Source organism: Leuciscus leuciscus, assembly GCF_965113295.1.
Source record: "Leuciscus leuciscus genome assembly, chromosome: 5".
Classification (NCBI taxonomy): Eukaryota; Metazoa; Chordata; class Actinopteri; order Cypriniformes; family Leuciscidae; genus Leuciscus; species Leuciscus leuciscus.
In genome coordinates this window covers 51338399-51363398 of record NC_138729.1, presented here as the reverse complement: position 1 = coordinate 51363398, position 25000 = coordinate 51338399, and the positions used below count along the sequence as shown (strand labels likewise).

At 38.5% G+C, this 25000-nt stretch overlaps 2 protein-coding genes across 2 annotated transcripts in view; one reads left to right on the top strand and one right to left on the bottom strand.

Moving 5' to 3' along the window:
- rpain (RPA interacting protein) overlaps positions 1-24763 on the bottom strand; it is a 159980-nt gene extending 135217 nt beyond the window's left edge. The window contains exon 1 of the mRNA XM_082171315.1: positions 24754-24763. The gene's annotated coding sequence lies outside the window, so the exon portion shown is untranslated. The remainder of the gene's footprint in view (positions 1-24753) is intronic.
- Positions 1-25000, top strand: part of srrm3 (serine/arginine repetitive matrix 3) — a 115045-nt gene that overhangs the window by 80708 nt on the left and 9337 nt on the right. Inside the window, exons 4-13 of the mRNA XM_082171252.1 lie at positions 2312-2440; positions 4248-4325; positions 4611-4679; positions 7637-7672; positions 8213-8263; positions 9608-9715; positions 12829-13009; positions 21112-21359; positions 23462-23704; positions 24896-25000. The exon at positions 24896-25000 is cut by the window's right edge and continues 18 nt beyond it. Coding sequence (XP_082027378.1) covers positions 2312-2440; positions 4248-4325; positions 4611-4679; positions 7637-7672; positions 8213-8263; positions 9608-9715; positions 12829-13009; positions 21112-21359; positions 23462-23704; positions 24896-25000 — 1248 coding nt within the window. The remainder of the gene's footprint in view (positions 1-2311; positions 2441-4247; positions 4326-4610; positions 4680-7636; positions 7673-8212; positions 8264-9607; positions 9716-12828; positions 13010-21111; positions 21360-23461; positions 23705-24895) is intronic.

The window sequence follows — 25000 nt, the reverse complement described above, 5'->3', positions numbered from 1 at the left end:
ACCCTCCTTCACCCAGAGACAGGAGAGCTCAGAGCATGAGACGTCATTACAGAACCTGGAGGGACGCGGGGAAGACAATACAGATGAGATGGGAGGAATAAATATAAGCATTCTCTCGCAAATGTTTTGTGTTCCCCCGAGAAACTTTGCACTCACACACACACACACACACACACACACACACGTTTCTCAGGGGAATGCTAAACATTTGCGAGAGAACGCGAAAAGCATTGACTCATTATTTTTTCATATTTATTTTTATTTTCACATGATGGTGGAAAAAAATATGAGATGGAAGGGAAAAATAATAAGTCAGTGCGACTTCCATCTCATATTTCTTCCCACCTCCATGTCCCTTATAGCAGCTCCGTACATCATACATCCACTTCTGTTCCATCACACAACTCTAATGTTGACACACACACACACACACACACACACACACACACACACACACACACACACACACTCACTCTCTCTCTCTCTCTCTCTCTCTCTCTCTCTCTCTCTCACACACACACACACACACACACACACACACACACACACACACACACAGTGTGTTTCCTGCAGAGACAGTATCATCAATGATGATAGCACACTCTCTCTCTAACAGGATGTTGACATTTACCACTGCGATGAAGAAGCTGATCATTACAGCTTTATATAAGATCACTTTCAGTAGTGAAATGCTAATTCACAGACACGTTATGAAGGATAATGAGGATAAGACTTTATAATGAAGAAAAGAGATTATATGTGACAGAAAAACAGGTCTGTTAGTCTCTCGCCAGACACACTCGTTATCACACTGCACTGTCACCTTCATTCTGTTTCTGAGAAATAATCGTTTCCTATGTGTTTTAGAAATTATTGGTAGGGTAAATAAATAGGAAAATGTTATTGCTCAGAGGTTGCTCTTTCATAGCTCAACTTTGTCTATGATGTTTCTTTTAATTCTCTTAGGAAAAATAAAAAAGATTTAAAGGAACACGCCGACTTTTTGGGACTTTATCTTATTTACCATATCCCCCAGAGTTAGATAAGTCCACACATACCCTTCTCATCTCTGTGCGTGCCGTAACTCTGTCTGACGCACACCCACCGCTAGCCTAGCTTAGCACAAAGACTGGAGGTAAATGGCTCCAGCTAGCATACTGCTCCCAATAAGTGACAAAATAACGCCAACATTTTCCTATTTACATGTTGTGATTTGTATAGTCACAGCGTGTACAAATAACAAGGTCACATGACACAGCCATCTTCTAACCGTACACATACTGGGAACTATATTCTCAGAAGGAGAAGCACTGCTACTTCTGCGGAGTTAATATTGTGCCATAATTAAACAAACAAATCCAGTATTTTGCAAACAAACTCGATCTGCTTTGCAAAGGAAAACTCGACTCGCAAACAAACAGAAAGCAATGTGCAAGTACAAAGGTAAATTTGAGCGAAAATGCAGTGGAGTAACAAATATGCATTGTGTTTTACAAATATAAATAAATGAGCCTAGATTATATCTTAATTGTTTCACATTAAACAATAAAAAAAAATTTGTCTTTGCCTGAGCTGAGGAAAATGACCGGTGAACAGGCGTGTTTCTGACTTACTTTAACTATAATTAACCTTTTTGAGGTTTTCTTTTGCAAAATGTGTATTGTTTAATGTGAAACAATGTTTGTTTGCGAGTCGAGTTTTCCTTTGCAAAGCAGATCGAGTTTGTTTGCAAAATGCTGGATTTGTTTGTTTAATTATGTCACAATATTAACTCCACAGCCACGGGGCTTCTCAGGCGCTGCGAGCAAATCACTCCGCAGAAGTAGCAGTGCTTCTCCTTCTGAGAATATAGTTCCCAGTATGTGTACGGTTAGAAGATGGCTGTGTCATGTGACCTTGTTATTTGTACACGCTGTGACTATACAAATCACAACATGTAAATAGGAAAATGTTGGTGTTATTTTGTCACTTATTGGGATTAGTATGCTAGCTGGAGCCATTTACCTCCAGTCTTTGTGCTAAGCTAGGCTAGCGGTGGGTGTGCGTCAGACAGAGTTACGGCACGCACGGAGATGAGAAGGGTATGTATGGACTTATCTAACTCTGGGGGATACGCTGAATAAGATAAAGTCCCAAAAAGTCAGCATGTTTCTTTAAATGTTGACATGCATTATAGTATAGAGTTATAAAATTAGAGACTCTTCTCTACTGGAGTCTAATAGATCATGGAGTTTTTTCACAGAATAGCTCATTACTGCATTTTAGACCAACGCAGGTCACGACCTTTGACCTTTCCCTCCTGCATGCACAGGGTCAGGCTGCTTCCTCACGGGGATGAAGATCATGTGGAAAACGTCGCATACATTGACGGCTATGATGAACACTACGAGTGGGATGGAGAATATTATGAGCAAAATTCAACAGCCTACGACGACTCCAGGTAAAGTGAGAATCACCTACACACACACTGAGAGACATTCTTGTGGAGGTTATTATTGTATTAAAGGGGTGGTTGATTATGATTTCACTTCTCTAACTTTAGTTAGTGTGTAATGTTGCTGTTTGAGCATAAACAACATCTGCAAAGTTACAACGCTCAAAGTTCAAAGCAAAGGGAGATATTTGCTTTTAAAGAAATGGCTTTTTAAGGACTACAACAAACGGCTGGTAGAGACTACACCACATTCCTCCCGGGTTAGTGACATCACCAACCCTAGAATTTACATAAACCCCGCCCCCTGAACACGATTTATAGATTATCAAGACAGAATATGCTAATCAATGACTAGAAGATAACTACACATCAGCTTCATAAATTCATCAACTAACCATTCAGAAATGTCCTGTTGCTTCTACATGTCGTCACTTCTTCTTGAGTCTCTCCATCATTGTCTGACTCCGGTTTGAACATAAAAGGCTCAAAGTTTTTGAAATTTTCAGTGCATGTCTGTGTGAGTGCAAGCTGTTGAAGCTCCGCCCCCTGTGCCGGGAGAAGCAGCTCATTTGCATTTAAAGGAACGGACACAAAACGGTGTGTTTTTGCTCACCCTCAAAAAATGACAACTTTAACATGCTATATAACAATATCTGTGGGGTATTTTGAGCTAAAACTTCACACACACACTCTGGGGACATCAGAGACTTATTTTACATCTTGTGAAGGGGCATTATACCACCCCTTTACACATCATTGATCCTTCACTAAGTTCCACCGTTCTTTGTTACAGTTGCTAGTTTTTTACAGAACGTCTCTTAGAAATGAACTGGAGATGCATGTTCATATTTAGTAAAAGATGCTCCTAAAGTGATGCTGATGGATTAAATATGATTATTACTATTAAAAATATGGTACACTTTAGTTTAGGGTCCAATACTCACTATTAATAGCTGCTTATTATCATGCCAATTACTAGGATATTGGCTGTTTATTAGTACTTATAAAGCACATATTAATGTCTTATTCTGCATGATCATATTCTACATCCCTTAATCCTACAATACCTAACCTTAACAACGCCCTTACTAACTTTTAATAAGCAGTAATTAGGAGTTTATTGAGGCAAAGGTCGTAGTTAATAGTGAGAATTGGAGCCTAAACTAAAATGTGAACAACAATATTAATAAAAATGTCCTTCATTTTCGTCAATAAACACATATGCACTATAAAGCAAAATAACTAGATTGCAGATAGACTAGATAAACCTGCTTTCAGAAAAGAAGTAACAACGTAAAATAATTACTTATATGTGACCCTGGATCACGTCACCAGTTTCGAGTCGCACGGGTATATTTGTGGCAATAGCCAACAATACATTGTATGGGTCAAAATTATCCATTTTTCTTTTATGCCAAAAATCATTAGGATATTAAGTAAAGATCATGTTCCATAAAGATATTTTGTAAATTTCCTACTGTAAATATATAAAACATGTATTTGTGTGAGTGAATGCTGCACAATCGCCAACATTAATGAACAACTTTAAAGGAGATTTTCTCAATGTTTCGATTTTTTTGCATCCTCAGATTCCAGATTCTCAAATATTTGTATCTCGACCAAATATTGTCCTATCATAACAAACCATATGTCAGTGGAAATCTTATGTATTCTGCTTTCAGATTATGTATAAATCTCAATTTCAAAAAAATTGTCTGACTGGTTTTGTGGTCCAGGGTCACATATTAAGAGTAACCTAATGGAAAGCATTAATAACATTACCCAGCACTGCATTTCTTCTCTTCCACACAAGATCCAAAAGGAAATCCAGCAGTTCACCATCCCCTCGGCCAAAGAAGAGGAAAAAGAAGAAGGCGAGAAGACACAGTCGGTCAGTTTGCTTTCTGACTTCATATTGTGTCATATTGTGAAGCATCATATTGTCCACCAAAGTCAATACACACCCGGCAGCCGATATACAGAGCGATATGAACAAACCTCTCACTCTAAGCAGGAGAACTAGTCATGCGTGACGCACTGTAGCAGGAAACACTCAAACGCAAGAGTAGAAAAGGCCAAGAAGAACATTTAAATGTAATGATATTTTGCCAATGAAAAAATGGAAGAATATGATGGAGTGATATTTCATCCGTTGTTGTCTTTGTTTGACTCGCAGAGCCGACAGCCCTTCTCCCACCCGCAGAGACAAGAGGAAGAAAAGCGGAAAGAAACACAAAAAAGACAGGTGTGTGTGTGTGTGTGTGTGTGTGTGTGTGTGTGTGTGTGTGTGTGTGTGTGTGTGTGTGTGTGTGTGTGTGTGTGTGTGTGTGTGTGTGTGTGTGTGTGTGATTATGCCTTCACACAGGTGTACATCATTCACTGCTGAGTGACTGGATTTAATAGGAGAAACTGTGAAAACACGAATAAAACAAACGATGATCAGTTTAAACTAAAGCTCTTAGACTCGATATAGTGTTTCTTACAACTTACCAAAGATCCAGTGATCATGGATATTGACACGCAGCAGGAATCATGTTTACTCACATTTATATGAGCCTGATTTCCACACCGGGGAAATACATAAAGCAAATTTGCCTGTGAACGATTTATATAAATACAATATAGTTCTAAATCAGGGTGATCACTCATATCAATGTTATATATCATCATATCGTCCAGCCCTAAAACTTGTGTAGTTTTATGTCAGTGTTTATTTAAAAACATCCAATTATGCAGAATATACCATGGTAAATATTTAATTGATGAGTTGTCAATACAATATTTAACAATACAATATATAGGGTATGATTTTACCCCATAATACAGCATATTGACACACAATGAAAACTGCAAATCCACCGTTCTCTGCCTGGATCCAGTTGTTTCTGTAGTCTGGAAAACTAAACCTATATTTGTACAGTAAACCTCTGTGCTTTTTCCCGTTTTAGATGTGCTTCGTGTGTTTTTCACGGCATTCGCACTGAAAACCAATACAAATACCAACATAACCTACTACATTAGCCAAAACATGTGTGTTAGCAGCACAGTGTTACCCACAATGCAATGCACTAAATCTGAACTTCTAATGACAGGAATAAACCAACCATGATATTAACCACTATGTTATTTATCTGTTGCCAAATAACAGTTTAGATATTTGCACACAAAGTTGCACACTAAATTAAATATGCACCATATGTACACATTGTTTTCCTTTTATATATATTTTCTTTTTCATATAGTTGGCCTTATACCGTATATACTGTGTACTTCAGATTCGGAGCACAGTCTCAGATTTTATTTTTAATTTTTGACAGAGAAAATGTCTATTTGATTTTGAAGAGTAACTTGGGCAGATTTAAACTGTTCTCGTTAATATTTTATTATCAGCGTTTTGACCAGAAACATCAGGGAGGAGGGCAACTAAACTCAAGCTCCAAAAATAGACATATATAAAAGCATGTTTTACACAAATACCTTTCCGCGTTCATAAAATATTCATGATATTGTTATGTCAGGAATATCTACTGAATTTTGTGCTTTTGCAGCCGTAAAATGTCCTAATTATTAATAGATGGGATGTCTCAGCATTTTAGATGCTCGTATTTCTGTCTGTCTTTCTATTATTACACACACATTTTTATTTATCTCACGTTACCCTGACAGCTTTATAACAACTTTACCTCTCCTGCACTTTTCCCATGTCAAAAGAGCATGACAGGACTGACGGATGCTTATATTATAGTGTACACACTTCGAAAACATGGTGGATTCCTGTGTTAGACGTCTTATCAAAGCAGCTTCACTACTGTCAGACTGTGGGCCCTATTTTAACGATCTGAAACGCAAGTGTCAAAGCGCAAAGCGCAAGTAACTTTGTGGGCGGGTCTCGGCGCTGTTGCTATTTTCCCGGCGGGATAAATGACTCTTGCGCCAGGCGCAAATCTAAAATGGGTTGGTCTGAAGTAGCTTCATTATTCATAGGTGTGGTTTGGGCGTAACGTGAAATAAACCAATCAGAGCGTCATCTCACATTCCCTTTAAGAGCAGATGCGCTTTTTCCATAGCGGATTGCTATTGTAACGGCGGATTTGCCAGGCGCGCGCCAGCAGCGGTTCACAGCCAAGGAGAGCAACGCTCTCGTCACGGCCGTAAAAGAGAGAAGTTACATTGAAATGGAGAAACCCACCCAAATTAACTTCGGTTAATTTGGGTAAATGTGTAAGCTAGATGTATGCTTTTATAATAAATTGTTTATCTATCTATCTATCTATCTATCTATCTATCTATCTATCTATCTATCTATCTATCTATCTATCTATCGTAATAATGTATGATTTGCAAAAATGAAAACTGCTGCTTCTGTGTAGATGAGAGAATCAAAGTGCGCGTTGTGCACACGTTACATTGATTATGGCCAAGCATGCGCCCTTAAAATAGCCTATGAATAACATGCGCAACGCGCCACTGACTTTAAACTATTTTTTCCTGGTTAGTGGCGCAATTGTTTTCTAAACCTGCAAAATAGCAAGAAGGAACGTTTGCGCGGGAACACGCCTCCTCTTTGCGCTGAACCGCCCCCGGGAGCGCAAGTGTATTTCTTAGTTAACCGACGTGCTTCTGTGGAGGGAAAAGTCCGCTTTGCGCGGGTGCAAAATAGGAATGATACATGCGTCGGTGTACAAAGTCACTTGCGCTGGGTGCAAGATAGGGCCCTCAGTGTGTGAGGGCAAAAGTGTGATAGACAGTCAGAAATTGTAGGAGGTATTTCTCCTTTCAGCACGGATTGAGCAAAGTCATTTAAAGGTGAAACTGTGGTTTATATGGTGTGTTAAATCACATTTACAAACCCCATATCTTGCAGCCAAGGCTATTAATACAGATGCACTGTAACTGTCCTGTCTTTATCACAACATACAGATAATCACACTTAAAAATGTGTGAATGCCATTGCATTAGACATACAATATCATTTAAATGCAGCGGGTTTCTTTTCTCTTTGCTAACTTTACTTGTCTTTGAATCAGCTGGTGTTTCTGTGATTTTAAGTGGATGAATGAAGCCAATTTTCCTTGAATTATCAACACTAGATCTATTGATTTATGACATTCAGACATGTTTAAGTGTAGCAGCACTTACTGCAAAATCCCCTGATGTAAACAGCTGGCGATCACAATCTAACATCGAATCCCTCTGTCTCAGGTCCACATCTGGCTCGAGGAGGAAGAGGAGACACAGGTAAAACACTGAGCTAATATGAGATATGCTTTAGAGTAGATATTATCATGATTTGGGAACTGTTCTGGACTCATATTAGTCTTCCAGAGCCGACATCCGCTTTAAAGTCTGTTCATTTTGCTTATATGTGCTGTTCGATGAATCGATGATACAATAGACTGGCCTAGAAAACACTCATTCAATAATAGTCTCTTTGAGCGGTTGAGACAGACAGCACTGAAGAAAACAGCAGAAAAGTAATAAGTATTGATCATTTCACAGACATAACTCAGAAAACAAGGCAGAATATTCATATTTTCTCATGGATGTTTAGTTTAATATTTATTTAAATATTCAGTGCCACTAACCTGGAAAACATTGTCACATCCAATGATTATTTCTTTCAAGAGCTCAGAGATGTAGATGGTACCTTGTAATCACTTTAAAAACTTTAGTCTGTTTTGCATCAGACTGATATAAATCCTTCGATTACACTGAATTACATTGAAGACTTTTATGCTCCACTCCTGTTTTCAGTTCTTGCTTGTTTTCTCCTTTCAGATCCAGCAGCCCCAAAATCAAACACAAAGACAAGAGCAAACAGAAGAAGAGGTGAGTAATGTTTACTTTTCTAAAAAGATCAAATGTTCAGTATTACGAGGCCTGAATCTGACCATGAAAATCCAATGCATTGATTACAGAGTTTAATCCATTTAATTATATTACGTTTTTAAGCAAGCAGAGTTGTAATTTTTGACTTGGGATTGTAAACTGGCACCATGGAACCATCTAGAATACCTTAGAAACTACTTGGCACTGACAACCACTCAAAACACTTTAGCAACTGCATAGCAACACCCTGGCAACCACCTACAACACCCCAGAAACCATCTAAAACAACCCAGTAACCACTTAGCAACGCACTTACAACCACTCAAGACATTTTAGCAACTGCATAGGAACACCCTGGCAACCACTCACAACACCCTAGTGGCCATCTAGAATACCTTAGCAACTACCTAGCACTGACAACAACTCAAAACATTTTAGCAACTGCATAGTAACACCCTGGTAACCACCCACAACACCCTAATAACCATCTAGAACACCCTAGCAACCACCTAGCAATGCACTGACAACCACTCAGAACATTTTAGCAACTCCATAGCAACACCCTGGCAGACACCCCACAACACCCTAGTAGCCATCTAGAATTCCATAGCAAAGACCTAGCACTGGCAACCAATCGAAACATTTTAGCAACTGCATAGCAACACCCTGTCAACCACCCACAACACCCTAGTAGCCATCTAGAACTCCCTAGCAACCACCTAGCAATGCACTGACAACCTGTCAAAATATTTCAGCATATGCATAACAACACCCTGGCAACCAACTCCTTAGTATCAATCTAGAATACCATAGCAACGACCTAGCACTGACAACCACTCTAAACATTTAAGCAACTGCATAGCAACACCCTGGTAACCACCTACAACACCATAGAAACCATTTAAAACAACCTAGCAACCCATTAGCAATGCACTGACTACCAGTTAAAATATTTCAACAAATGCATATAACAACACCCTTGCAACCACCCACAACCCCCTATTAACCATCTAGAACACCCTAGCAACCAACTAGCAATGCCCTAACAACCACTCAGAACTGTTTAGCAACCGCATAAAAACAGCCTGCCAACCTCTTACAACACCCTAGTAATCATATAGAATATCCTAGCAACCAACTAGTAATGCCCTGACAACCAGTCTAAACATTTTAGCAACTGCATAGCAACACCCCGGAAACCCCCCACGACACCCAACACGCACTCAGTTTCATTTAGGCCATATGCATGGATTGTTTATGAAGGATTTGCTGCAAGAGTGACTGAAGCGCTGTGGCTGGAGTGTGTGAGTGTGTGACCTCTGTGTGTTTGTGTGTTTCCCGCAGGTGTTCAGGCGATTCTCCCAGCAGGAGTTCTCAGCACAGAGGCAGTTGCTGTAGTTCCCGCAGTGGATCCGTCTCCTCCACCGCCAGCCTCTCCAGATCACCCAGCAGGTGCCTCTTATCTCCATTTCACAGGCCCTCGCACAAACACTCACCAGGGTGAACATAGTTTCTGCCAAAATACCATAGTTACTACAATAAGACTGGGGTAATGTGGTATTAGCCACCACTTTCATCACAGAAAGGGGAGTCAAAATGACAGAAAAGCTTCTTACTCGGTTGGAAGCAGGGCTTGACATGGACATTTTTGCTAACCAGCAACTCTGGCTAGTGGTTACCAGCCACTCAGCATTTTCACTGGCCAATTTTTGTCATCAATACCACAGGGAAAAACTGCCATCGATATTTTTAAAGGAGTCATGACCTGTAATTTTCACTTTTCCACGAGAATCAATGTATGTTATGATTGCCTAACGATTATACACTGGCCGGGAAGCCGATATTTAAAAGTGAAGCGTTTGTTTACCCCTGGGTTCGTAAACCAGCCCACGTGCACGCGCACTCAAATACGAGATTTTAATTTCAGGATATACCATATATGGACACCGCAGACCTATGCTGCAGGAAGCCCGCCCTGCCCCTCTCCCCCTCATATTCAGTCGCGAAAGATGCAGAAACGTAGTGCACACGTGAGTTGCTCTGTTGTTGACTGCCAGAATCAACATGTAACTTAAATGTGTTTTCTCTCCCAAGAACTGACCAAGCTGTCAGGGACCAGTGGATTCAATTCATTTTTAATGACGCGGTTCCTACAACCCTTCCCACTGGCTTAACGTTAGGTGTCTGTGCTAATCATTTTACGCCGGAATCGTTCACAAATTTGAATGTCTAAAAAACCACAACGTGAAACAAGGCAAAAACACCACATGATAGCAAATATCATGTAACACTGTAAGCTGCTAAAAAAAAGTAGACTACATCTCCGTTAATGTAATCTACATTAAATAAAAGGTATAATGTATGTCTCAGTCAAAATGATTGTCTTTACCATTCAGAGACATCTTGATGTAGACGTCCTTCCATCGACTCTACATCTTCCCTTTCCAGCTCAGGTTCAGAGTCTGGCTCGTGCATATACGGTTGAATTCCGTAGGTCGCGGCCAGGTCAGGTTCATTCACAACTTGCGCCATGATGTCATTTGGAATGATATGCTGAAGTTACCTGCGGTGTCAACCCCCCTCCTTCCTGCCACCAATCAACGCGCCCCTCATTTGCATTATTAAAATGTAAATATATATAAAAACTATAATAGAGCGTGGGTATCCAAGGTAATACTAGGTTATGACTCCTTTAATATCATCTCATAACTTGGCATAAGGCTGCTGTCACTTTAAGACCGGACGCACTGATCCAATATACTGTTACACATGCGTTTTCTTTCTCAGCTGTTTACATTCACTTAAAACACAACTGACTGGGTTTACGAGAATACTCGCCAAGAACGCCATTTTGACATTATTTTGTGTGTATTTGACTGTGTAAGTGCAATAAGCAGCGAAAAAGATCTCAGTTTAGTTCTGAGAGACAGCTTTATATGTGTGCAGTTTGGGTGTAAGGGAATGAGTAAAATTATGTGCAATACGCACAATCCCACGCCGAAATTCAAGCCCTGTAACAGCATCAATATTCATCCGGAGAAAATGAAACGAGTGAGTGAGTGGAGGCGGGTTTGTGTGTCTCTCGCTGTCGGAGAGATGAGAGAGAGAGAAAGAGCAGCTGGTATCACCCCAGTAAACAATTACCACCTTTCAACGTTGAAATATGGTTGAAAATAAGTCGGTCCGTCTTGGACTGGTTTACGACGTGATTTCAACTAAGTAGTTTCGGCCGGACTTTTTGACTACGTGTTTTCAACTGATCATCTAAGACAGGATTAAGGTCCTTTCACACTGGACGCGATTTTTCAAGCACGAATAATTCGCGCGATGGTTTTATTTTTTGATCAGCTGTTTGTGTAATGAGTGCTTCCACACCCCGAACGTGAATGTGCTGCTGCAAATAAACAACTTTTTTGCGACAGAAAAGGCTTCAGCCAATCACATACTACAAGGACAACGATTTGAAAGACAATGTGTGGCGTAGCATTGCCAACCAACTCGGTTATCACGACTGTGAGTATGTTGTGTGATAGTTTTAGTCGTTGTATAGTCCTGTGCTGTGTAGGCTAGCAGGCTAAACTACATTTGGGATAGAAAACTAACACTATTATCGTCAAAGATAGAGACAGAGACCGTGTTTACTTTGAACATGTAACAAAATGTAGTGAGACTATTTAGGGCTGCTTTTAGTATACTATACATGCTTTGTGTGATATCTACAGTTTCTAGTTGAATGATTTTAACTTGTTACTTCGTGTGTTACATGTAATGTGTATTGACATTACAAAACGCACTGTGTTTAGTTGAAGACGCAAAAAAAACTGTGGAAAAACCTCAGGGACACCGATGTGAGGAAGAGGAGAGAGGAAAAGGAAACTAAAAGTGGACATTAGCATATACTCCCCTTCAGACTCTCTGCTCTGTAAGATTGGGTGCACCCAAAACCTTCTTTTCTGTCTTTTAAAGAAAATGAAAAGCTTGCCTTGTAAAAGTGAAAAGTGTCCATGTTTTCTCAGCTGATGTGAATGGTTTTGACGCAAACTATTCGCACGCAAACTATTCGCTTCTTCGTTACGCTTTTTCGTTACGCGTCCGGTGTGAAAGGGCCTTAAGTCTGTTATACATGCTAAAATAACGGAGATAAACAAACTACCAAACCATGTTCATTATTATCTCAAATAAATGTAAAGAGTTTTACATATTCCATCAAGACGTTGAAGATCGACCTGTTTTCAACGTTTAAAAGTCATAATTAGACGATTTACGTCTTTTCAACATCTAATAGATGACTTTTTGCTAGCTGGGATGGATCTTTTCTGAGGGAAAGGAGTATTGGAAGTGTTTCATTATCGATATGTATCAAAAAATCAGTATGTTTGACAACACTACATTGCACTTAGTTTATTACTTCAGATGCCATTTTAAAAGACTACAATTGAAAAATGTGTATATTATACATAAAATACACACACATTTGACAGGTGTTGATGTCAAGCCCTGTTTGGAGATGGACTGTGCTCTCATTGTGCTCTTAAAATCAATCCGTCTTCAATCTGACCTCTCAGATCAAATGCAAAGTGCAAGAACGACAGGCACAAACAGGAGGGAAGTCACTCGGCCCACACCCCCCCGCCGTCCCCCAGCGCTGACCAGCCAATCACGTGGCAGAACGGGAACCACAGCGCCCGTGTCCGCAACGGCAAAGATTCTGGAGCCAATCACACGGAGGCGAATAAAGGGAACGATGTATGTAGTCTCCTCTACTTTACCTCCATCTGTTTTCGGCCGTTTAGACAAATAACCCCACACACACACACACACACACACCTCGTCCAACTGTGTGAGCTGACTCTATACACCTCTTTTCCCTCTTTGGCTCCATTTTGTGAGTTTTTCTGTTCTCAAGCCATTTTTGTGTTCATTGGGAAGGGTTTTTGTTTTGTCGAGGCAGATGTCCATCATGCTTTATTTCACGTATGAGCCATGTTGACTTTTTCAGTTCTAGAAAGAGAATGAATGGAAATGTTGAGGGTCGACAGGATCTTTTTATACATATATATATATTAGTGCTGTCAAACGATTAAAATATTTAATCGCGATTAATCGCATTAATGTCATAGTTAACTCGCAATTAATCGCACATTTTTATCTATTCTAAATGTCCCTTGATTTCTTTTTGTCCCATTATTTTCTCTCATTTTAATGCTCTTATCAACATGGAAAAGTGGATCGGCTTGCTTTGTGCAAATGTTTTTTTGATTGAAAACACATTGGCATATACTGTAGTTTTCAATTTCACACTAACATTCTCACTTGGAGCAAATAATCGCATCAGAGAATTCGCATCAGCTGTGTGTGTGCTTGGCCATCCAGTGGTGTTTCAGACTGGACGTGCTGCGATGATCACTCAGTTCACAACCACAAAACACACAGATCACTTTGGTCTTGTCAATGGAACCATTTGGCAACTTTATAAAAGTAAACTTTCCATTCAGAATCTTATTGGCATCCATTTCGGCGTCTCGCTCTCGCCATCCACTCAAAACGTAACGTTAGCCTACTACTCTTTGGCCGGTTCACAATCCCAAACAAGTATGTGCGGCGTGCCTGTCATTTTGTGTCCGGTCTAGCTAGATCCGGTGTGGTGTTGTAGTTTTTCTAACGTTACTAGTTGTTGCAACAGCATGTGAAAAAAAACGACAAAGTTTGCTAGGCCAAAAAGAACGTTAATCTCACGGTAAAAAAGTTGACGCCGTTAAAATGGGTTTGAGTTAACGCCGTTAATAACACGTTTAACTGACAGCACTAATATATATATAAATATACATCGGAAACTAAACAATGTGCAACATATGGGTTTTCATGGACGCACCAGCTCCATCCGCCACCGAAGACACAAGTTAACGGTCATGGGATCTTTCGACTATTGATTTATATAAAGCATCGATCGCCAGTAACTCGATGGCTGGGGTTGGATAACGTCCCATGAAAAAGACATTTGTGAAAGCATGTTGATGCCTCGATCAGATTAAATATAGATATTTTGGTGACACTTTACATTAAGGAATTTTCACACTTCAGGAATCTTTTCATGGTTCCTATAACCAACGGCGGAAGTATCCGCTTTTTAATGAGTTTAGTAACTAAATTAGCTTCTACTTCTTACTATTTTCAGTGTGTGAACAATCATGAACAAACAATAAATATAACATCAACAAAGATTAATAAATCATTTAAAACATATTGTTAATTTTTGAGTTAATGTTAACTAATGCATTAACCGATCACATTCGACCTTATTGTAAAGTGTTACAGATATTAATATTAATATTCCTGCTCATGCTAGGTCTGAGCTTAAGGTATAAAACACACGTTTGTTTGTAGGCTTTTCTAATCTTGTATTATTTATTGTATCCCACAAAATTTCAAAGACATCGAGAGGTGAATTCACTAAGATAGCTTCTTTTATACAGTAATTGCACCAGATTAATTGCATCTGTGCCGAAAGAATGGCATCAGCTTAGTTTAAATATGCATGACGTCATCTGTATGTATTCATACAGTCACATGATATAAAATATGGCCACAAGACGTCATTTATTTAGCTAAACCTTGACCTGCGTTTGGAGAGACTTACTGTAGCAATGAGGAATTGCACAGGTATCCGGTCACACTTATCTGGGACAGTTTGCATGCAGTTTTTCAGAAGTTCTCATGCTCTCTTTCTCTTTTATTTGCTCAATTCATCCCTCTGTTTTGTTGATTTCTTGTCCTCTGTGAATTCACATGATCTCTTCCCACGAATAAATGCCCAAACTTTTCTGTCTTGTTTGTGTAAAAAGCACTCATATGATTTGGAACTGGATCGAGTAGATTAAATGGGTATGTCTTTTCTTGTCAATACAGTTGAAACTCTCATTTTCTGCTCAGTTTTACCGTAGCCACCCTTTACCAGATGTGTATCAGGTGTTCAATGAGCCGATGATCTGTGACCCTGTACTTACTGATCATGTTCGTTAATGTAAGGTGAAGAATTATCAATCATGAGCCGATGGTTTTCATTGGCCAATCCCTCAGACGCTTTTAGCCAATCAGCTGTCATTCCTGGTTCTGCTGAGAGGATGAATGAGTCTGAATGGTACAATCACAGATAAGAAGTCTGTGGATGCTGCATTTGGCTGATCCGGATCCGTCATCAGCACCGCCGTCTCGGAAAGGTCAATAGATCCAAACATTAAAGGCCATATTTCAGTTTATTTCAACAAGTCGCTCCAGGTTATAGAGTGTGTCGCTGCACGGTATGTGTTATTATCAGATTAGTAATTTACAATAATGAAAATTACGACACAACAACCATTTTTCAATAAATAAAAGACTGATATCATTTGATAAATGAACAGATATATTTCTGGATATTCAATAATATTTATTTTTGTATGGCTAGATAACAAATCTACTGGATATTATATTCAAAAACATAATATGTCTGTTAATATTAATAGTAAAAATTTATTTTTGGGCATAATTAGAAAAACTACAATGTTCCAATAAAATGTAAATTATTTTAGTTTACAAATTAAATTATATATATATATATATATTTTTTTTTTTTTCAATTTACATGATACTACAACTTTTCTACAATAAATACCATAAAAAATGTTGTTTGTATATTTAATGTAATGTTTTTGTATGACTACATTTAAAGACATAATATGTCTGTTCTTTTACCCGACAATATCAGTTTTTTATTTATTGTGTAAACGTTATTTTATGTGTAATATCCAAAAATATATCATATATTTGTACATTTTATTTATTTATGGCCTTATAGCTCTTAATTAGAAGCAGTCAGAGCTCTATTATTATGATAACTATACCATATACAAGTGTTTTACCAATACTGTTTCATTTTCATCTGCAATGTGCAGATTTGTATGATATATTTTTGCAGAATGCACCAGTTGATTCATATTAAAGACTTTAGATATAGAAAGATAGTGCACTAATATTACAAATGAATAGGAGAAAGAGCAACGCGCAATATGGTGGAATAAGTCCCGCCTTCTAAATAAAAGAGCCAATCACTGATTGGTAAAGTCATTGTTAAAGTCATAGTAAAGTCATTTAAATATGAGTTCAGCGAGCAGTTTCTAGATATATATAGATACAGTTCTATACTATATACAGTTATATATCCTCCAATTGAACAGACTTCCCTTGAAAGCGACTTTGTTCATATTGACCTTTCCAAAATGGTGTATTCATGCTGGTGTGTTATGAAAATTAGACCAGATGCTAATCTGATAATGCTTTGAGTGTAATTCTGCAACATTCCCTCAGATCTTCCTAAAAATCAAAAGCAGTGTGCAGATCGCAGCATCTAGCTCTTCACATCTGTGGTCAAACAGGCGACAGATTCATCAATTCTCTCGTGTGGCTGTCAAATCTTTCCACTGACAAGAGCCGGTTCAGTGCCATTGGTGATTTACGACGGTCGTCATTGACATGGTTTCTAATGCTCACTTGTAATTGTATATTATTTCAGTAGCACTTGATATATATATACATATACATGATATATTGTATAGTTTGTTTCCTTCCTGTCAATATTTGAGTGGTGTAATGTTTGTCTAGATGTTTGACAGGGACAAACGGACGCTCAGTAAACATTAGCCAGCTAAATAGGCCCGATAAACAAGTCATTTAGTAAAGTCGTTACACTAAAAGGGACCCAAGCCATTTGGATTATTCACGATTCTCTGAACCCAACCCAATGTGGCATCTTTGCTCCCTTTGCTGAAAGACTCTTGACAATTGCTGAGAGCAAATACACTGTCGTTTTAGACGAACAAGCTCTAAATTCTCATTGCGCATGCAGACCGATACGAATCAGGCTTTCTGAACGTGACTGGGGTCCCTTTGAGATGTTAGTTGTCCATCTTAGAAGACACCACTCCACCCAACACCCCTCTCCCTTCACCCGTCCATCTGTGCTGTCCGTTGTCCCGACATGCTTTCTCTTTCCCCATCAAACCACATTCCACATGCATGGCCATCAATACTTACGTTCCTCCTAGCAAAACTCGATTTGTTGAGATCATACGATGTGCACATGTGTCCGAGCGAAAAAGACAGACTGCTTTCCGAGATTGATTTCTCAGTTTGTTTTGGTTTCCGGGGTTTTTTTGTGTCTCAAAACGTTTTATTTTTTATTTTTTTTTGTATGTCCACTCTTCTTTTTTTGTTTTGTTTGCCTTGGTTTTTTGTTGGAATTGTCTCCTTAGTCTGTGGATCAATTTATCTTAGCCTGGATACTAAAAGAATTCATTGTCTTTTTCCCATTTCGCTGCGGAGAATTTTCCTTTCTCCTTTTTGTTTTTCCTTTTTCTTCCTTTGTTTTGTTGATATTGCATACGTGTCACTGATTGAAGCGGAAGGTAGGTAACGCTCTGCCTACGCACGTGGAGAATGTGACAAGCACCCTAGCTTGACATCCGTGTCTCTCTCTCTCTTTTTCTCTTTGTTTATCTGAGGAAAACCAAAGGTTGGCGGGTTGATTTTCATTGTTTTCCTTTTAGAACTGTTTGCTCTTCTTTCATTCTCTCTATTTCGCCCTTTTTTTCAATCTGATATCTACCTTTGCTTTCATGCTTCAGTCTTCAGTACACTGTCCTCCCCACAGGTCCATCTCTTGTCTGCGTTTTGTTTATTATTATTATTAATATTTTTCGGTAGAATGCATTTCCTGTCTGTGTCGCATTCCTTTTGTCTTTGGTGAAATGGTACGTGTCTTATGATTTAGTCACTTTCCCTCCTTTTATTTAATTTAATTCATTAATTATTTTAATTTTTTTGATACATAAGGGCTGCTTCTGAAGTATTTGAGGTTTATTGTTTTCATCCGCTATATATATATGGTATTATAAGTTTTTTTTTTGGTTAAGTTAGTGTCTGAGAAATCTGCTTCCTTTTGATGCTAATAATCATCATTATAATGTCCCTGTTTTAATCTACGGCATTGTGGTTAAAGAAACAGATGGAATAGACATTGCTTTGCTCATAAATAATATTTCATTAGCCCTATTTCAGTCTATTTCAAGACCCCATGAAATCCAAATCAAAGTTTTGTAGCTTTCAGGTTTTAAGTTCATCCAAATGCTTGTGTGCTACTAGTAATTGACATGTTTTGTCCAATTAAATGCTCTCTAGAATGAGTATGTTCCTCTCCGTAAATTAAAAATACCCTAATCAAAAACAAATCATGATTAGTCTGTCTTTAATTGCACTCGGTCTTTAGGCTATTTCCTTTCCCAAACACAAACAAACAAACTGGAAGTGGCTGGAATTTTAAAAGCAATCAAGTTGTCAAATGTCGTTTAGCTAAAGGAGTGTCGACTTGTTGGCAGAGGCTATTTACACTAACTCCGCCCACTGACGTCTGGTCCAGACTAAATTATGGAAGATGCTAGTTCATCAACAGTAGGCGCGCGCGTCAGAAAGTTTTGACGCAAATCGGCCTGAGTTGCCGAACACGCTCTACTCCCTTTTCCCGTCACATCTCAGATCTGAAAGGTATTAATACATGCGATTTTCACTTGTTAAACTGAGCGTAAATTACAGCTATCACTCAGAAAATATGCTTTTTTCACTTAGTGACAAAACATGTCCAGAACACATTATACCCCAAAATATTTGAAAAAAATTATAATTAACCACAAATTGTACAATAATAAATATTAATAATTATGTATGCATGTTGTACCTTTCAATTTTGATAATATGTGGTTCTTGATTATTTTTTATTTTTATTTTTTTGCATTGAAGGAAAGGAAAGTTTTGGGTGCTGAAAATGTGTCATGAAAATGACATATTTTTTTACTTTATTGCCCTAAAATATGCTTCATCATCTTCATGCAAAATGCAATTTCTTAAATCCTTCCTTTGATTTTGGGATCCATTATGAGACAAACATGTCCTTGATAAGTTTTTTGCTGTTTAACCCTTAAGTGCATGAATGTTTCACCGATTTACATATTTATTACATATTTGGGTCTTTAGTGACCCGTATCCACGGATGTATAAAACTCTCCTGATATTTTAATAACAATTACAAAAGAATAAAATAAAGCATATTTTGATACCTTTTTGGATCTTGGAAGGGTTGAACTTGAGCTGATGCTTTTCACCATCATTTCCCAGTACATTCAGCATCTGGCTCATATTCGCCATCTCAACCATATTCTCAAAACTATTGTCTTCAAAATCAATATTTTCAGCTTCTTCACCAAATCCACCAGCACTAATGTTCGATTCGTACAGTCCTTGCTTCTGCAGTAAATCGCCAAGCCATTTCAATCTTCGCTAATCTTTCAATACTAGTGTGATCTTTTGTTTTATGCCTGCGGTAATTATGAGTGAAACATCACATTATCATTGTGTATCAGACATCGCCACCTGGAGGATTAAAGGTAAACTGCACTCATTAGAGATTCAACTATTGTGCGCAGAAACAATACTACATTCCCCGGGTCGCTAGTGGCCCTATAACAGAAAACAGACATTATTTATTTATTTTTTTCTTGTTATATTGTTTAGAAGGAATAGATTGAGGAATACTAATACGTTTGATGTCTAACTTTAAAAACGAATGACGTAGTGAATAGCGAACGAGTAGTGAATGACGTCCCGGGTCGATAAAGACCCGAGGTATAGGGTTTAAATAAGAAACACAAGCCAACATTAGGTAATCAGAAATAACAGCTCATTGAGACATTTCATGGGGTCTTTACTTTTTTAAAACTTTTTTGTTTTTTTTACTGAGAAACTGGTGAAGCGAGAGCATCCGTCCGTAACTCACTCTTAAAGTTTTAAAATCGCACCGCTAAAATGCACTCAAACTGTCCCAGCCCACACACTGTGAAATCCATTTGAATTTGATTTATTTTGTGTGTGTGTGTGTGTGTGTGTTTATTTTATTTTTAATTTTTTTTCTCTCTCTCTTTGGTTTGATTTTCATGCATTGTTTCATACTCACTATCCAGGGAAGGGTGTTGTGTCTTTTTCTCTTGCATTTTGTGAATCTAATGATGCACTTATGTTGCCCCACTTTTCCCTTCTCTTCATACCTTACCTACTAAAGGAGGGAATACCACTTTATTGGTAAGTGGATGTTAACCAAAAGGGAGTTGAAAAAACAGAATAACCATTTAAAAAAAGCTATTAAAACAGGAAATGGGTCGCTGTTCACATCTCAGCAATTGTCTGCAGGACAAAACAAATCCACAAGCAAGTTCTATTGAGTAGAAGACCAAATGTTTTCTAATTCGATTGAATCTATTCTTGTGAATCTTTATTTCGTTCCTTCCATTTCTGTGATGTTCCGTCAAGTTGTCTATTTTAATTTTCTAGTTTTATTTTTCACCTTTTTGTTTTGTAGCTCTTTCTGAAAATTGAAAAAGTCCTCTTTCTCTTTCTCTCTACTGTATATATTCCAGTCTCTCTGAACTTATTTTCTTTCACAGTTACGCATATATATATATATATTTTCCCTCTTTCCCCTCTTATGTTTCGATTTTCTTTTTTCGGGACTATTCTTTTCAAATCATTATGGTTTTGCATGCCGAGTATTGCATGCGCTGCACAATAGAGGACTGTCTATAAGCCAGAGAACAATCCTAGCACTTTCTTTTAGATATTTTTTTGGCAAGTACACGATAACGCTCTTTCACCCAGGAGGAAAAAGAGTCTAATTTCACTGTTCTCTTTCTGTTTTTTGTTTTTTTTGTTTTGTTTTTTCACATTTATTTCTTTTCCCCTTTGGTTTGTTGGTTATACTTCATCTACAGAAGCTCGGATCTCTGGCTCCGTCTCCTTCGAGCGCTTCTCCTCATCTGAGAGGTGTCAAACATCACTCCGGCGTTCCCAAGAGTCCCGGAGGATCCGCGTTCCCGACGGGAGAGGACGACAGGCCGGGCTCAGAGTCATCCGGGAGACGCAGTGGGAGGCCGAGGGTTCGAGAGAAAGCGTCTCGCTCGCCGGCGCACAGCAGCGACTCCCAGCGGGAGACACACGCTAAAAACAAGAGTCAGAAGAAGTAAGAACAGGGACAATCCTGGACATGTTTTATTGATTGAACTTTATGACTTAAATCTCTACTTTAACATTGTGGGCCCTATCTTGCACCCAGCGCAATTGACTTTGTACACGGATGCATGTATCATTCCTATTTTGCACCCGACGCACAGCGGACTTTTCCCTCCACAGACGCACGTCGGTAAATTAGGGCATGAACTTGCGCTCCCGGGGGCGGTTCAGTGAAAAGAGGAGGCGTGTTCCGGCGCAAACGTTCCCTGGTGCTATTCTACAGTTTCAGAAAACAATTCCTCCACAGACCAGGAGAAACCTCATCTAAAGTCAGTGGCGCGTTCAGATGCTATTTTGCACAACACACACACACTTTGCTTCTCTCATCTTCACACAGACGCAGCAGTTCTCATTTTTGCAAACCATACATAATTACAAGGAAAAATATTAACACACGAGGGAAATCATTGTGGTGTCCATGAAGATGTGAAAAAATAGGCATAAATCTAGCTTACACATTTACCCAAATTATCATACGCCTGTTTAACCGAAGTTAATTTGGGTGTGTTTCTCCATCCCCAATGTCACTTCTCTGTGTATTACGGCCCTGACGAGAACGTCGGTCTCCTCGGCTGTGAACCGCTCCTGGCGTGGGTCTGGCAAAACCGCCGTTATAATAGCAATCCGCCATGGAACAAGCGCGCCTGCTCTTAAAGGGAATGTGAGATGACGCTCTGATTGGTTTATTTCACGTTACACCCAAACCACACCTATGAGTAATGAAGCTACTTCAGACCAACACATTTTAGATTTGCATCGGGAGAAAGAGTAATTTATCCCGCCGGTATAATAGCAACAGCGCCCGAGATCCACCCACAAAGTTACTTGTGTTTCGCGTTTGATACTTGTGTTTCAGATCGTTAAAATAGGGCCCTATATTTTATACAAATCAATTATATTACTACAGGTCAAACGTTTGGAATAATACTTTTTTTAAATGCATTTAAAAGAAGTCTCTTATGCTCAGCAAGTCTGATCAAGAATACAGTAAAATTGTGAAATATTTCTAATTTAAAATAATTGTTTTCTATGTGAATATATAGTAAAGTGTAATTTATTCCTGTGATCAAAGCTGAATTTTCAGCATCATTACTCCAGTCTTCAGTGTCACATGATCCTTCAGAAATCATTCTAATATGATGATTTGATGCTCAAGAAACATTTATGATTATTATTAATGACTGGTAGTGTATATTACACAAATATATATTTTAAACTAATGTTTTTTTGTTTGTTTTTTCACATTTCGGTCTAATACTGCATAATGCAATTAATAATAATTTCATGATTGATGCCGAGTTATGACAAATGTTGAGTTAGTTTGATGTATAACATTGAAGTCACAGATGCATGTCCCATTTCAAAATCAGAATCAGAAAATGTCTGATTCAATGTGAATTTTGCTTGTTTAAAAATCAGCTGCACCATGAATGTAGCTGTGACAATATTTGCAGAGATATTTAACAATTAATGTCTGCTATCAAAAGTCAAAGATCTCAATATCAACTAATTTCTCATTAAATTCTTCCATGGTCATGTGAGCGGCTCTCCACATTCATTAAAGGTCCACTGTGTAATATTTAGGAGGATCTGTTGACAGAAATGCAATATCATATACATAACTATGTTTTCAGTGGTTTATAAAGACCTTACATAATGAACATTATGTTTTTATTACCTTTTTCTTTCTACATACACACTTACATTGAAATGCGGCGACATGTTTCTACGGTGGCCCTAAAGGGACAAACGCGTTTCATCACTATGTTGTTCTTCGCTTAATTGCTTAATTCGCTAAATTGCTTAATTTATCTTTGTAAAGAAACCTCAGTGTTTAACTGGCTACTCTCTGCTGTCTCAGACGACGACATCACTTCCTGTCGGCCACCGTAACTTCTGTTGGGTGCAATTCACAACCTCACCACTAGATGCTGCTAAAAATCACACACTACATCTTTAAGTTTCGGAGAAACATCTACAGTGGAACTCATGTGAGCTATGAAAAGATATCAAACACCGTTTCTCCAGTCTACTCCTGTTTTCTCCCAACAGAACGAAAGGATCTCATTCGTCTAAGCGGCACCATCGCGGACGCACTCAAACCCGGCACCGGAGTTCCTCTGTGTCACCGAGCCGGCACAAACACACGTCCAAGAAGAAGAAGAGCAAGAGTCACGGGACGGGCCGGCAGAGGAGCAGCTCCTGGAGCAGCGAGAGGTCCTCGTCTCGAGATCATTCCAGAGAGTGTGTATCCAGCAAGAACAAATCCCCACACACACGCCAGAACAACTCCAGGTACACACAAACACACATTCATAGAAGAAACTCATTCATATTCATGAGATCAGTGCAACATTTAGTTTGTGCAAAAAATCTGTGAACCCCAAGAAACAAAAAATCCGGTTACACTTTATTTTAAGGTGTCATTGTTACAGTGTAAATATATATGTAAGTACTGAGTAATATTAATTAACTACATGCATGTACTTACTATAGGGTTAGGGTAGGATTAGGGTTTGGTTTAGAGTTAGTTGCATGTAATTATGCATAATTTACCATTATTATTAGAGTAAGTACATGTAACGTGTAACAAGGACACTGTAAAATAAAGTGTTACCAAAAATCCATGTCATGACCCCTTTTAAACAGTGTTACTTTTGAGTTATGCTTAAAACTTGACCAAAAAAATCCCTAAAATATTAAGGATTTAAAAGATTTTTTTCCATCAAAAATCATTCTAATATGATTCAATGCAAAAAAAAAAAAACATTTCTGATGATTATCAAAGTTGAAACCAGTTCATATTTTTGTGGAAACTGTGATACATTACCGTTCAAAAGTTTGGGGCAAGTAAGATTTAAAAAAAGAAAGAATTGAATCATTTTATCAAGGACAGTTGTTGAGGGACAATGTTACAAAATGTTCTTTTGAACTTTCTAATAAAATGTATCACATTTTCCACAAAAATATTAAGCAGTAAAAACTATTTTCAATATATTCACTTTACAATATTCTAAATTGTAATGATATTTCACAATATTACTGTATGTACTGTATTTTTTATCAAATAAATGCAACATCGGTGAGCAGAAGAGACTTCTTTAAAAAAAAATCATAATTATTCCAGTCTTTTAACCAGTAGTATATATTACACAAATATATATTTTAAATAAAAGTTAGATGCTGTTTCCACATCAAGCGAACGTCCTGTAGTTTGAGTCCAAATGCAGAGAATCAAATAAATCCAGTCATCTGAAGGACACACACACACACACACACACACACACACACACACACACGCAGTGATGAACAGACTGTCTTCACGCTGTCAAGGCCAAATCCTCTCAATCCCAGCACACACATACACACACACACACACACACACACACACACACACACACACACACACGTACACTCACACACACACACACACACACACACACACACACACACACACTCAGATCTGTGTGTTCTGTCTGTGTGCAGGGAGAGAGACAGCCCTCATCACTCGGATGCAGAGAGATCTCGTCGTCGTTCCCGCAGTTATTCTCCGATCCGGAAGAGACGGAGAGACTCGCCCAGCTTCATGGA